This window comes from Drosophila navojoa, chromosome 5 (genome assembly GCF_054131105.1).
Source record: "Drosophila navojoa isolate 15081-1374.11 chromosome 5, UAZ_NAV_1.0, whole genome shotgun sequence".
In the NCBI taxonomy this organism is placed as follows: domain Eukaryota; kingdom Metazoa; phylum Arthropoda; class Insecta; order Diptera; family Drosophilidae; genus Drosophila; species Drosophila navojoa.
In genome coordinates this window covers 26,238,146-26,254,090 of record NC_142893.1, presented here as the reverse complement: position 1 = coordinate 26,254,090, position 15,945 = coordinate 26,238,146, and the positions used below count along the sequence as shown (strand labels likewise).

At 40.5% G+C, this 15,945-nt stretch overlaps 1 protein-coding gene and 2 non-coding genes across 5 annotated transcripts; 1 reads left to right on the top strand and 2 right to left on the bottom strand.

Moving 5' to 3' along the window:
* The first annotated feature begins 1,440 nt into the window (after positions 1-1,440).
* Positions 1,441-8,987, top strand: garz (Sec7 domain-containing protein garz). 3 transcript variants are annotated; one of them, XM_089261065.1, is made up of 10 exons: positions 1,442-1,851; positions 1,935-2,133; positions 2,211-3,214; positions 3,278-4,246; positions 4,320-4,528; positions 4,595-4,821; positions 4,893-6,117; positions 6,183-7,246; positions 7,595-7,812; positions 7,881-8,987. In XM_089261065.1, exons 1-10 carry the CDS (start codon positions 1,750-1,752, stop codon positions 8,616-8,618), a joined length of 5,955 nt encoding a protein of 1,984 aa, XP_089117191.1. In that variant the 5' UTR covers positions 1,442-1,749; the 3' UTR covers positions 8,619-8,987. The 3 variants fall into 3 exon arrangements, with proteins under 3 accessions (XP_089117194.1, XP_089117193.1, XP_089117191.1); XM_089261068.1 differs by lacking the exons at positions 7,595-7,812; positions 7,881-8,987 and adding an exon at positions 7,329-7,525 and having other exon boundaries at positions 1,441-1,851; XM_089261067.1 differs by lacking the exons at positions 7,595-7,812; positions 7,881-8,987 and adding an exon at positions 7,329-7,525 and having other exon boundaries at positions 1,441-1,851; positions 6,183-7,261.
* Positions 8,988-9,949: 962 nt separating this feature from the next.
* TRNAH-GUG (transfer RNA histidin (anticodon GUG)) lies at positions 9,950-10,021 on the bottom strand. The gene has a single exon. It is a non-coding gene; the product is annotated as a tRNA-His (tRNA).
* A 238-nt stretch (positions 10,022-10,259) lies between these two features.
* Positions 10,260-10,331, bottom strand: TRNAH-GUG (transfer RNA histidin (anticodon GUG)). The gene has a single exon. It is a non-coding gene; the product is annotated as a tRNA-His (tRNA).
* Between the last annotated feature and the right edge of the window lie 5,614 nt (positions 10,332-15,945).

Below are 15,945 nucleotides of genomic sequence, written 5' to 3'. Positions count from 1 at the left end.
TTGAAAAAAAGTTATTTTTGGATTTGTTTTTTAGTTTGTACGCATACTTTTTCTAAGTGAATTTTCGTTGTTATTTTCTTATTTAAAATATAAAAAAAAAAACTGTATAATATTATTAAAAAAAAATTGTTGATAAATGTGTGTTATTAAATAGTTTTTCACTAAAAAATATAATATTGATAACAATACTGATATTTATCATATTTATTCTCTATCAAAGTCGCACGTTAGGCCTGTACGCATAGTTTTTCTGGCAAGTGTATATATATATGTACATACATAACCTAAATGAATAAATACATTTATATGTATGTATGTACATACATACATTTAAATGCATACATAAGCATGTCGCGACACCTCAAAATACAATGTCCATGAGATTTATTGGTCAGTGTATTATTAAATGTCGTTAGTTTTTCTACCGTTGTTTGCATTATAGTCGCCTATTTATCAATCAGCGACAATTTACTGCTCAACGCAAGGGTATTCTTGAAAAATACATACATATGTATGTACATGTGTATGTGTTTAACAATTTAATGAAAATGATGTACTAAGTATTTTGCGCACATCACTTTGGTAAGAGTTAAATTACTCTTTGTCCATCAAAAATAGCACCCGAAAGAATAAAGTTACTGAACTAACGAGCGTGCATTGGACAACAATGATTACTTTGGTTATTTTACAAAATTACTAAATAACTAGACAGAAAAATACAACCACGTGCATGTAAAGTGCGCTTTCGAAAGAACACAGCGTTGCCTGCGATATACCACGAGCACTTTTAACAGTGTTATTAGCCATTGTAAAAATACTAAAGATAAAATCGATTGTTAACTGTAAATTACTGAATTTACAGAATATCAACTCTGTATATAATTTCAGCAGTGCTTATGACATTCTAAATGGCATGCATTCAATTGCGTGATCGATGTTGACCTTAAGCTCTTAAAGATGTCTGCAATCGTTCATTACTATAGACGTTCAGTATTCATTGAAATTTAAATGATCCTCCAAGAAAAGTTACCATTTTTAGAGCCAGCTTCTTGGCGATCAGCTAGTTCAAAAGTTCTTAACATACAATTCTCGACGATAATATAATAGTAGCAATAAAAATGGCAAATCAAAATGAATGTAGGTAGGTACCTTGTTCAATAAGTTATTTGAGTTGTAAATACTGTCGCACAGCTACAAGGATGACATCAGCTTCAGACTAACAAAATAGTTATGCACTGCCACACTGTCCGAAATATTTTACCCTTTTCATATGTATATGTCAAAGTACATATTCACAAAGCCAAGGCCTATTAAGTTTATTTCAATAAATCATATAAGATTTAAATTTTTAAGAAATTTTAAACGTTTTTTATATTGTAATGAGAATGGCAATTATTATAGAGAAATTGAAAAAATACTAGCTCTATCGATATATCGATATTGGCAGGGTTGCTAGTAAATAAACTGAAACGGGACATACACGTCGTAAACGTCACCAAAAACTAGCAAACAATTTATTGACAAATTTCGTACTAATAAAATGTTTAATTAAACGTATTCTTTTATACACAATTAGTGAGTGTATGTGTGTATGAGTGTGTGTGCGCCTTGCTGTGTCAAATTGCAGTAAATCATATGTACATATGAAAGAAAAAGAGCTGCAGCAGCAGGTTATTAAAAATTCGTTTGTTTCGTGCCAAATTCCTAAAGGTTGAAGCCAATTATCTGCAATTACTGAACCTGGACACAATGTCACTGCCAGGAAATGGAATTTATGTGGTACGAGGTGAAATGGCCACCTTAATGACGGCCATGCGACGTGGTACTCGTTGGAACGCAGCAGCCTACGTGGTAAGTTCCTGACGTACATATGTAATCATACATATGTATACAAATTTCTTAAAAACATATTTAACTTGATCATTTAAATGCAGGATGACGAGAAGGACGGCTTGTTAAAATTGTTCATCGATCTGAAGCAGGTGCTAAATCGAATAGAGGATCTGCGTTTAATTGAACCGAACGTGTTTCTGGCGCCCTTTCTTGAGGTGATTCGAACAGCAGACACCACTGGACCATTAACTAGTCTCGCCTTAGCCTCGGTCAATAAATTTTTGTCATATGGCTTGATTGGTGTGTACATGATGATTTGAACGTCTCTTTGGGTTTTGCCATCTGCTTATTCAATTTCTTTAATACTGAAAATTTAGATCCCACGACACCAAATCTAGCAGTAATTGTAGAGATGATTGCAGATGCTGTTACTCATGCCCGTTTTATGGGCACCGATCAGTCCTCTGACAGTGTAACATTTATGCGTGTTATCGAAGTGCTTCACACCCTAATCCGAAGCCCAGAAGGTGCCGCTGTTAGCAATGAGTCAATGTGCGAAGTGATGCTCAGCTGTTTTAAGATCTGTTTCGAGTCGCGTCTTAGCGAGCTGCTCCGGCGATCTGCAGAACAGTCTCTGAAGGACATGGTGCTGTTGTTTTTCATGCGTCTGCCACAGTTCACAGAGGACGGCAGCGATACAGCGCTACAAAAGCGGTTTACCATTTATGAAGCAGCTGGTGCAACTGCAGAGAAACATAAACGTAAGGCACAGCCGGCCTTAAGTGCGTCACAACGCAAATCATCTACAGCCGAGGAACCTCCTCAGACGCCGCAGAGCACGCTAGCGCCGCCCACGCATTTGAAGGCGCCTATTCTCGCCACTACACCTGCTTCTCCAGCTGGCAATATTCTGGATATGCAGGGCAAGATTACGCAGACACCCACCACAACAACAATAACTGATAATAATACTGGGAATACAATCAGTGCAGGACTAGATGTACCATCGATTCAGGTGGAGGCTACGAAGCTTGACAAATCAGCCGATGGGGATGAGGAGTCTACAACTACAACACTAGCCGACGCCAATAGCAGTGAATATATTAACTCTGTGGGAGTGCGGTTCACCCAGCAGTCGTCTAGCCAGGATGCAGTATCATTGTCCTCTAAGCTAACGCCTTATGGTCTGCCATTCATTCAGGAGTTGTTTCGGTTTCTCATTATATTGTGCAATCCATTGGATAAGCAAAACTCGGACAGCATGATGCACACTGCTATAAGTTTGCTGACCGTGGCCTTTGAGGTGGCTGCGGACAACATTGGAAAATATGAAGTATTGCTGGAGCTGGTCAAAGACGATTTGTGCAGGAATTTAATATCGGTAATAATATGTACTATAAATACTTAATGGAATAGATAATTTAACACGTTTCCTATTTTCCAGCTGCTCAGCTCCGAGCGTCTTAGCATCTTTGCCGCTGATTTGCAGCTTTGTTTTTTGCTCTTTGAATCGCTTCGAGGCCACCTTAAATTTCAATTGGAGTGCTACCTGAAGAAGGTGAGCGAAATCATAGCAAGTGATAATCCGAAAACCCCATATGAGATGCGAGAACTGGCGTTAGACAATCTGCTGCAACTATGGCGCATTCCTGGTTTTGTTACGGAATTGTACATTAACTACGACTGCGACCTGTACTGTACAGACATGTTTGAGAGTCTCACCAATTTACTCAGCAAATACACGCTTTCAGCCACTAATGCAGTTTACAGTACGCACATTATAGCGATGGATACGCTAATCAGTGTCATCGACTGCATCGAACGTAACTGTGCAGCTGCCAAGAGCAATAACAGTCTTAACAACACTCTGGCTCAGACTCCAGGGATTGATGTTGGTGGTAGTCGACACTCACGCCATAACAGCGGCCTTGAAGGCATAGTCATTGACAACGGGGAGGAGCACGTTGAAAACATAGCAAACTTCATCAACAACAGCTCACAGCGTTTGCGACTGCAGTCTGCGGGAGAGAGTGGAGGCATAACAAGAGAACAACTAGCCACCGTTAAGCAGAAGAAGCGCTTGTTGTCCAAGGGTACTGACTGGTTTAATCAACGACCTGACAAAGGCATTCAGTACTTGCAAGAACACGGCATTCTAGATGCTCAACTTAATCCCATGCAAGTGGCACTTTTCTTGCGAGAGAACCCTGGTCTTGATAAAAAAATGATTGGAGAATATATCTCTAAGAAGAAAAACGTCGACTCTAAGATTCTCATCAACTTTGTGGACTCGTTTGACTTCACTGGGCTTCGCGTTGATCAAGCTCTACGTCTCTATTTAGAGACTTTCCGGTTGCCCGGCGAGGCTCCGTTAATATTTCTCGTACTGGAACACTTCTCGGATCATTGGCATGTAAGTAACTCATTTGCACAAGCGGGTACATTTTATGCAAGGAACCATCTTGATTCAATAACTTCACTTATAGAGTCAAAACAATGAGCCCTTTGCCAATACGGATGCCGCTTTCCGCTTGGCCTACGCTATCATCATGCTAAATATGGATCAGCACAATTCGAACGCTAAACGTTTAAACGTGCCGATGACGCTGGAAGACTTTACGAAGAATCTACGCGGCCTAAATGGTGGACAAGATTTTGATCAAGAAATGTTAGCGCAGATCTTTAATGCTATTAAGTGAGTGGCGTGTGTTATTGTTGCTTTAAAGATAATTAATTCTAAATGTTTTATCTATTCCCGCAGAAATGAAGAGATTGTGATGCCCGCTGAACAAACTGGGCTCGTACGCGAAAATTATTTGTGGAAGATGTTGCTGCGTCGAGGTGCGACCCATGATGGGCATTTCCACTATGTTAACGATGCTGCTTACGATGTGCAAATCTTTAATATTGTGTGGGGTGCTTCGTTAAGTGCTCTGAGCTTTATGTTCGACAAGAGCACCGAGACGGGCTATCAGCGGACACTGGCCGGTAAGTTTGACTCAGCTGGATACGAATTAAAGTTTATTATTTAATACAATTGAAAAATTTATCTGTTGCAGGGTTTAGTAAATCGGCAGCTATATCGGCGCATTACAATCTCCATGATGACTTTGATGCTCTTATCTTAACGCTGTGCAAGTTCACGACGCTGTTGAGCAGCGTAGAACACAATGAGTCACTGCCAGCCCACAATGAAATACAGCAGGCAGTGAATTTTGGTCTCAATGCTAAGGCGCAAGCGGCAATGCGAACTGTGTTTCTCCTAGTACATGGATATGGCGACAGTCTCCGAGAAAGTTGGAAGCATATTTTGGACCTGTTTCTGCAGCTTTTCCGTTTGAAATTGCTACCCAAATCTCTGATTGAAGTAGAGGACTTCTGTGAACCTAATGGCAAGGCAATGCTGGTACTGGAGAAACCACGTGAAAAACAAGAATTGGGTCTTTTCTCTAGCCTCTACTCATTTATAAGCTCAGAGGGTCAGCGGGAGCCCACTTACGAAGAGCAAGAGGTTATCAAACACGGTCGGAAGTGCATTAAGGAATGTCAGCTGGATCAAATGCTGCAGGAGTCGAAATTTGTGCAACTAGAGTCACTGCAGGAGCTGCTTAGATGCATATTATCTTTGATAAAGGCACCAGAAACACCAAAATCCAGCGGACAGCCATATGCGGAAGACATAACTGTATTTTGGATGGAGTTTCTTGTAAAGATTGTGATCCACAATCGTGATCGCATGGTCCTGCTGTGGTCAGGTGTGCGTGATCAAATGTTTCATCTATTACTTGCCAGCGCACAGAACGGCTATGATTATCTTCTTAATCGCTGCATCGTGGCTGTGCTAAAGCTGGCCATCTACTTAATGCGCAATGAAGAGTTGTGCCCTGTTGTGTTGCAATCATTAAAAAGTCTGTTGTCATTAAAGCCAGCTCTTTTGCTGCGTATATCTAATCAAATTTCCATTGGCATCTACGAGTTGCTAAAGACCTCTGCTCAAAATATTCACTCGGAGCAAGATTGGCAGATAATTTTCAATTTACTGGAGTGCGTTGGCGCTGGCGCGGTTCCCCCTAACAGTGAAGCTGGACAGCAGATAACAATTCCGCCCAATGGCCGCGCCACATCTGACGGCGAAGATGATTTAACGGCTACGTCTCTCGAGCGCGGCTACACATCTGATTCAGAGTTGAGCAAGTCAGCGAGTGCAGCTGCCCCTACTTCTAGTCCCAGCGCGGAGAACTGGATATTGGTTGGAAAGGACAGTGAATCGACCACAGCATCAAGGCATGTTTAACATTCTCATCTTCAAAGTTAATTTAGCGTTCATAATTTACAATTCTTGTATTTAGGCCCCAATCACCACCCAGGTCCGGCACACCTGTGGTCAACTCGCTGGTGTTTAACTGCCAGCTGCAAGATCATTCACCCTTTGCATTATTTAAGTGCTGGGACTCGCTAGCTTTCATCGTTCGCAGTGTTGCTCACATTACGCCGTACAACTTTGAGGCCTGCGTGCGTTGTATTCGCATCTTTGTGGAGGCGTGCCGCGATGGTGGAATACACCAGCGTCGAAAATTTGAGGCCACTGTCAAGAAACGTAATATTAAAAAGCGCCAGGAGAGCGCGCGTGAGCCAGGTGTGGTCAAGTCCACATCAACTGGAAACTTAACTTCTGCAGTAGGCGACATTGGCGAAAAGAATACTCCAAATGCCGTGGAACAGGAAGAATTGGCGCAGCGTTACGAACAGTTGTCCATTCAGTTACTGGACCTCATGTACACGTTGTACACGCGCACTGCACAGATTTTTCGTTGGTGGGCAGAGGAGGGCTGCGCGGTGTCACAATCGGGAGCACTATGGACGCCTGGCTGGTGTCCGTTACTGCAGGGTATTGCAAGGCTCGCCATGGATTGTCGGCGCGAGGTGCGAACGCATGCCATATCCTGTCTGCAGCAGCGAGCATTGTTGGTCCACGATTTACAAACTCTTTCAGGCGCCGAGTGGAGCTCTTGTTTCCAAAATGTTCTGTTTCCGCTGCTCAACGAGCTACTGCCGGAGAGCCCTGCTACGAGGCAGCTGGACAGCTCTCTGTTGGAGGAGTCACGCATTCGGACAGCCACTATAATGTCGAAAATGTTCTTGCAGCATTTAACAACGCTTATTGAGCTGGGCGCGACCTTTAATGACCTGTGGCTTGACATATTGGACTATATTGAACGATTCATGAAAGTGGGCTCCGATACGCTTTCAGAACAGATGCAGGAGATACTAAAGAACATGTTGCTTGTGATGCACTCTGTACGCGTTTTCCATAACCAGGACGGTTCACTTCAGGAAGGTTTATGGGAGCTTACTTGGCGGCGTATAGGGGAGTTTCTGCCTAATCTCAAAGCAGAGCTTTTCCACGATGAAGGTGCGTCTGGTGTGTGTGGGTGTTTAGTCGAATGCTAAGCAAAGCCGAAGCGTTTTAATTTCCGGTAACTGTCCGCCTGCAGATTTGGTGTCGCCAGCCATATCGCTAGAGATAACAAAAATCACTAACGAGTATTCAATGTCGTTGCCTTTGCCAGTGCGCGGTTACGATTTGGAAACCTTTGCGACTGCTTCAGCTAGAAGTGTGGGCTTTACCAGAGTCTCTAGGCCAAGAAAATCAAATGAAATTGGATTAAATGTTTAGTTTGTGCCGTTAATCTAGATGTTTTAGTTCTTGTTAGTTACTTAGTTACTAATTAATTCAATTATTTCATTACACGTTTTGTAGGAAAGCGAGCTCAGACATTGACCAACACTACAGCCGCTCAGCAGGTGCCCTCTGTGAGTGTGCTACCTAGCCATACATCACAGCTGCCTGATCAGACTGCTGTGATTGCTGCAACAGCTGTGCCAGCATCACCTGTAGGGTCGCCGCGACGGAGTATAATTCTTCAGCCACCTATAACTGATGCACTACAGCAGGCTGCCAGGCTTACGTTCGCGCAGGTAAGTTCGCTATTTTGAATTTATTTTTAAGCCTATAAGCTTATCTTCTGAATATTCCATTCCACCAGCCCATATTAGTCCCTTCGCAACATTCTACAGAACAACAACAGAAGCAGCAGCAGCAGCAGCAGCAGCAGCAACAACAGCAGCAGCAACAGCAGCAACAGCAGCAGCAGCAGCAGCAACAGCAGCAACAGCAGCAGCAGCAGCAACAGCAATTTTCCCTTAACAATAACGCATTGCTTCCTGACTTGATCAATGACGCTTCAGCTTCAACAGCTGTCCACACCAATACGTATGCAAGGCCCGTTCTAACTGGTATCCAACGGGAGGTGGTGACTTCGCCACCAACGGTTAGCACTAACAGCTACGCTATTGAGCTGCCAGCTACACCGCCGAATTCAGTTGAAAATCAGCAAGCTGTGTATCAGCAATTCCAGCATCAACAGTACCAACAACAGACGCAACAGACACCAAGTGATGTGCCCCTTAGTCACTTGCTGTCCTACAATGCTTACCCGTCACTTCCTAGGATTCCGAATACATCGATTGTCCAAAGCTTTGTTCCAATTTATGAGGCGTCAACGGCGGTGCAAGCAGGAAATGCGTCGGACATATATCAAGAATATGTGCAGAACCCCTATAATATAACTTTACAACAGGATCAGCCACATCCACATTCACAACAACCTCAGTTGGCAGAGGTGCTCTTACCGTCTGTAGCAACGCCCGCTAATTACTTTAGTGCTAACGTCGATCCCAGCTCCATTCCACCCGGGTCTGAACTGCTTTATGGACAGCAGTAAGCAGTGAGAAATAAGCAGTTTACATAAAAATGGAAAACCAACCCGCATGTTATTTGTAATTTTAGTCGTTTTTATTGTATGTACTTTAAAGAAACATGTATTTTGTATACATCTGAAATGTTTTGACACATTCCGTGGGTGTATATGTTATGGTTTTCAAATATGACGAGTAAGCTGTAGTAGTAACCACACTATCTCTAAGTGGTTGAATGGATTTCGATGAATTAACGGCGAAACGATAAAGCTTTATAACAATATTTGATTTACTGAGAATAGTTTCAGATATATTATTTATATGAATCGTATGTATGTTATGCAAAATGGCAATTGTAAATACTGAAATCTAAAATATAGAGAAATGGATATAAATTTGGTGTAACTAAATATTTAATTTAAGAGTTCCTCATATGGTCAGTTGGGTGCTTTTAGAAAATTAAAAACAGTACAAAACAAGTAAGAACGTTGCAGTCCGTCGGTACCGACTGCTGAATATTCATTCACATTCCATCAGCAATTCAGTAGCTAAGTTTAGCTCTAATACTGTTGAAAATTCAGGTTTTCCCGATTTGCCACGCGCTAATGGTACTATAACTGCAAGATTTGAATGCTTATGCTAAAATAAATGTGAAAATTATAGGGTATTTTAACTTAATTATCTTTATAGAATCATAATTATACTTTAGGAAATATAAACTTTTTCGGTTTGTCACGCCCCATGTGGGCGGAAATATATATGTCGATGCTTTTTAGTCTTGGGTGGTCAGCCCGAGTATATATACAAAAGTTTAGGTATGTAGCATCACTAGTGTCCAAAATGTAGCAGAATTTAAGAGAATACTATATCTTCAGGTCCGATTTTCTCCGCCCCAAATGGGCGTCGCCAAATAATTTTTTATAAATCTTTATAGAATTATAATTATAGAATCGTAATTTTAACGCTCTATCTGTAAGACTCTTATCCGATCTGCATTCCTAATTTCAACTTTCTAGCTCTTCAACTAATATGTTTTCTGGCATATTGGAAAATGCAATTTCCGATTTGCCACGCTGCTAGTGGGCGGATCGGAAACATTTTAATACATTATAAATTGGAGATATACACGAGTATGTGTTCCAAATTTCAAGTCTGTAGCTTCAATAGCGCCGATAAAAATTGCGTTTATACGGACAGATGGACATTGCACAAAACCAATATACTAATAATTCAATTTCGTTAATGAGTATAAATAACAAAAACATTATACCCTGGTTATCCATTTTCAATGGGCTCAGGGCATAACTAAAATGGAAAAAAAACCCAGCATCCGTGACAATGCCTTTTTATTTATCATTGCCGTGACCAGGATTCGAACCTGGGTTACCACGGCCACAACGTGGGGTCCTAACCACTAGACGATCACGGCTATGCCGGGCCACTTCGTATTCCGAGCCTAATTTACAAACATTTACATTACAGGGCTGATCAAATATATTATCTATAATTATTCATATATATATATACCTAACATATCTATATAATGACAGAATATATACATAACAATAAAATCATAAATTAGCTATAATTTATTCAATATTAAATGTAACTAAAATAATAATAAACAAAAACATTTACCCGACTCCGCGACAATGCTCCGTAGGCATTGCCGTGACCAGGATTCGAACCTGGGTTACCACGGCCACAACGTGGGGTCCTAACCACTAGACGATCACGGCTACGTCGAATACACCTAGCCTGTGCTTAAAAATTGTTTTTATCACAAATCGCACATATAACTAATGAACGAGCGATAGATGGGGTATAATCCCATGAGAATACTACTGCTTTCGCAGTACTGATACGAACACGTTTTTGTAAGAACTCAATATTTAAATTGAATGATGGCGCTGTTGTATACTGTTTAATTCAACAAAAGTAAATGTAAATTCTGGTGAAGAAATATATAGCTATATACCGTACGAGCATACGAACGATAGGTGGCGCTATTGCTACGATAATACTAATAATACTGGTTATCATTACTGGCTTAGCAGCAATCGCGCGAACCTCTGTTCTTTAAGAGCTCAATTTTCAATTGCAGTATAGATGGCGCTGTCTTACTTTATTTCATTTCTGATGACTTTTTCCAAAATCAAGTAAATTATGTTTCTGTTAATTTTTTGTTTCAAAACAAAAATAGATGTAACAAGTAAGAAGGCTCTAGTCGTGACTGCTCGACTAGGAGATACCCTGAACTCTCCAATCTGATATTCGAATCATTCCGTACTTCTTTATGCACTCACATATACACATGCATCCACAAGCATGCATAAGCCCGCGCTCTGCTAACTGCGCTGTAGCAACGACAGCACTTGGGCTGCGCTGCAGTGTGTGCAATATTATGAGGATTTAGCGAAGGCAAGACGAATCGGGAATTGAATTCGTTTAAACTATAAGGGCATATCTGTTGGGATCATCGGAATCCTAGGAATAAGAACTTCCTCAACTTTAAATTTTCCTCGACGCGTGAGTTACATTGCTCATCAGTTTTCTTATCACCAAACGCGTTCCATTGCACAGTTTTGGTTGGTTTAAATTTCTAAGCAAGATAACTAACTGTGCGGTGGTAAACCAGGCACATCCAAGGAGTTTAAAAATTCAGTTGGATAATCAGTGGCTTCTTCGTTTGTTACACAGTCGATAGATTTGAATGAACACAGAGTACCAACGGTTTTATTTTGAATTATAAGATTATGGTCATCTACATCTTTATTTTTAGCCGCCAAAATTGCTCGCTCACTTAACCATTTAGTATTTTTGTGGAGAGCAATGATATTCGGAAATACTTTGTTGATAAGCTCATCTTTTAATGAGACGTAATTGTAAAAATTTTGAGGAAATGAAATCAAGCCACTCGATTCGTCAACAGAAATACGGCCATTACCGATATTCAGCAATTGCTTCGAGAAATCATCAGCAGATAGATCGCTCAACAATGCAACTCTCATATAGACAGTTGAAGTTTGGTTACATATCGCCACAGATTTGATGCTTTGAGGCAAGCGTTTATTTCGTCGGCAGCAGTAGATCTTGGAATTACTGGTAGTGTTTGTCGGAAATCGCCAGATAGTAAAATCATTGAACCACCAAAAAATCTCGAGTCATTGCGCAGATCTTTTAATGTTCGGTCTAGTGCTTCCAATGCGCGTTTGTGCGCCATTGTGCATTCGTCCCATATGATAACTTTTGATGCTACTAATACTTTGGACATTGCAGAGTATTTTGAAATGTTACATGTCGGTTGTTCAGTAGCTTGAAGATTTAATGGCAATTTTAACGCTGAGTGAGCCATACGGCAATCTAACAAACTGCCGCATATGAGGTAACACATATCTTCGATCAAAAGCAAGGCCTGGTTATGCATCTCCTGATCCTTAAGATCAGGATTTCTGGGGTTGATACGACTTCGATATGAAATCTCTTTGTATTTGTTCCACAGGGCACGTGGTTTCGATGGGAAGCATGTTGAAATTATGATTGCAATTGTTGTCTCCCAATGAGTATCGTTTTCAAGCAAATTCAACTCTTGACACGCTGCACGAAATGTGGAGCACACTACACCAGTTAACAGTTAACAGTTCGTAGTGATTCGAATGATGTTGGCCCTCGAACATGTACCAGCAACAACCGCGAATTGCCGTTTCACGGGCTGCCTCTCTTTGAGAAGCACGAATTAAGGCCCTTCTTTGCTGGGAACTAACGCGGCGCCTTTCTTGGGCGATAGCTCCTTCTTCGTCAGATAATTGACTAGTTATTCCGTTGCCTAGTTGCATTATGGGTCCGCCGGGAAAGATTAAATCTTCTAGGACGTGGGATTTTTATTAATAGTAATACTGAATATGCCCTCGCACAAAACCACATAAAACAATCGAGAAATATAAATATAAATAATTTACACAAATATATGTTTGAGACAAACAAATACCTGAACTTCCGAGATATTTATCTTCTATATGCACGCGCATTATTTTTATCAAATGTGCTTTTTTTATGAATAGTCAGGTTCGCCTGAGGCTGTGCCGTAGACTGACTGACTACATTTGTTTATTTACTTCTATACTATTGTATAATATGAGAGCAGGACCGAAAACTGTCACTGTTAAAAAACCTACTGAGTATCAATGGAAATTTGAATCTTTAGAGAAAAACCGCGTTTTTCAAGTATTCGTCAAATTTTTTTTCAGTATTTTTAAGATCTACTCGTAGCGGAGACAAATCCAACAAATCAAAAACCATGAAAATTGGTCCAGCAGATCTCGAGCTATAAGTGCTGGAAAACTTTTCACAACTCTTTTTTATATATATAGATGTGTTTTTTACAAGTTGTGGGCGAAGGTGGCGTGGTATGTTTGTATTCATCATATGTATATACACAGTAAATCTGAAGTTTCCAGGTCTAAAATTGTTCAAATGAGGCTGAAAAAACAAAATCAATTTTTTGATTATACTCAATAAAAAAGTTATCGGATGATTTATCGAAAAAATAAAGCAACTTCGTATCACTAACCAGAGAACACATAGACCGGACACGTAGTGCAAAGCGTTTTGCACACTTATTTTCAAGCATTGGTTCCCAGACCGTTCGTATTTGCTCGGCTCCTCACTTTTTAGGCTTGTGCTACTAAAATATGGGAACACAAAATCAGTTCTCTTCATGCGCTCGACCGAGATGGTCGATTCTTAAACAGAAGAGCCCTCTATGCTAAATGTTTCCCTTGCTCTCTCTCTCTCTCGATGCTCTCTGCTCTCTCAAATGTGTATATGTGTGTATGCATGTGAGCACAAGCAGCAGCTCTGAGCTGCCAGCTCACGAAAATTGAAATTTCTTCGCAGCAAGAACCCATGCCTTCCCTTCTGTGTGAAGAGTATACCGAACTTATCAAACCGTTTGCCAAGCTCGTACAAAATATGTATATGTGTTTTCGATTTTATTTATGGAAAGGGTATGAAAGCGTTGGTGCTCAAAGTGAAAATGCTTTCGCGACGAGCCTGCACGCACACACTCTCCCTTGCTACATGTACTATGAACATTTATATGCCTGTGTGCGAAGCTCTTGCTGCTAGTAGCAATTTTAAATCCCAGCATTTGCATTTGGTTGATCTTGTGAAGTGCTCACATACATATGTATGTATGTATGTATGTATGTATATACATTTGATTGTGTGTGTATGAATGGGATCTGAATCGAACAATTATGGGATGTCACTTGTAGAAGCATTTGTATGCCTATGTGCTTTTACATGTGCGTGTGTGTATGTGCCTGTACGTATGCATGGGACATGGGCATTGACGTGTGCCTACCTCAACTTAGAATTGTGTGAACGCATTTGGGTTCAAATTGAAGAGGCGCGCTTATATTTAAGTACCTGATTTTATTTCTATGATCGTGGGTTCGCCTATCAGAATAAATGTTTAATAAATATACATAGGCATACAAATGCTTCTACAAGTGACATCCCATAATTGTTCGATTCAGATCCCATTCATACACACACAATCAAATGTATATACATACATACATACATACATACATATGTATGTGAGCACTTCACAAGATCAACCAAATGCAAATGCTGGGATTTAAAATTGCTACTAGCAGCAAGAGCTTCGCACACAGGCATATAAATGTTCATAGTACATGTAGCAAGGGAGAGTGTGTGCGTGCAGGCTCGTCGCGAAAGCATTTTCACTTTGAGCACCAACGCTTTCATACCCTTTCCATAAATAAAATCGAAAACACATATACATATTTTGTACGAGCTTGGCAAACGGTTTGATAAGTTCGGTATACTCTTCACACAGAAGGGAAGGCATGGGTTCTTGCTGCGAAGAAATTTCAATTTTCGTGAGCTGGCAGCTCAGAGCTGCTGCTTGTGCTCACATGCATACACACATATACACATTTGAGAGAGCAGAGAGCATCGAGAGAGAGAGAGAGCAAGGGAAACATTTAGCATAGAGGGCTCTTCTGTTTAAGAATCGACCATCTCGGTCGAGCGCATGAAGAGAACTGATTTTGTGTTCCCATATTTTAGTAGCACAAGCCTAAAAAGTGAGGAGCCGAGCAAATACGAACGGTCTGGGAACCAATGCTTGAAAATAAGTGTGCAAAACGCTTTGCACTACGTGTCCGGTCTATGTGTTCTCTGGTTAGTGTTCGTATTGCGTATGGTATACACGAGTATGCATGCCAAATTGCTCTCTAGCTTTTGACGGGCAGACGGACGGACGGACGGACGGACGGACGGATGGACGGACAGACGGACAGGGCTATATCGACTTAGCTCGTCGTCCTGATCAAGAATATATATACTTTTACACAAAATCATTATACCCTGATTTCCCATTTTCAATGGGGTCAGGGTATAAAAATAAATGCAGACCCGTTGACGACAATGCATGCATGCCTTTTGATAGTATTATGAAAATTTATTTGTTGAATAATTTAATTTCTAGACGTACAATCTTAATTAAACTTTCAAAACGTAATAATAATGTTTAAATGTATGTACATTTCATACACCTTTTACAAACATGCTGGTGAGGGGGTTGATATAGGGGTGGGGGGTAAATTTAAACGAAAATCGAAATTGTATAAAATGTATCTAAATATACATTTTTAAATTTGGAGACTCTAGCTTTAAAAATATAGGAGATATAATTTTATAACTGATTTTCAATATGGTTTTTTATCGATAAATATATCGGAATAAGTTTTCGTTTTTTAGTGATAAACTCGATATGCGCGCGCTGTATACGGACATTAAAAATAAAATTGAAGTCTCCAGCTCTTATATCTTCTGAGATCGACGCACTCATACGGACGGACGGAGGGATAGACGGACAGGGCTATATCGACTCAGATCGCTCGATCAAGAATATATATCACGTTATGGGGTATGCGATGATTCCTTTTGCCCGTTACATACTTTTTCACAAATTGGCGTCACTGGTGTGTGCATTTGTGTGAGTGGATGTGCATGTGTTTAGACAAAATATCAAGATGAACTGAGCGGCTCTGCAGTCTCAGACTAGTTTCAATACCATCTTCCACCTTTGTTGCTAAATAAATGCTTTTTAATGAACAAAATATTACACACGAAAACACTAGCAAGCAGGCACGCAGAAAGTACGGGGCACTGTTAAGGTAACTGTAGATAAATTACTGTATATATTTTTGCGCCGGTAGCGCAGAGAGAAGCGCAGTTTCTTTGGGTACTTCAGAAAGATGCGGCTATAATTTTAAAAGTTCCATGATAGAAGCAGAAAGTAGCGCTGTTAGTTTTAAA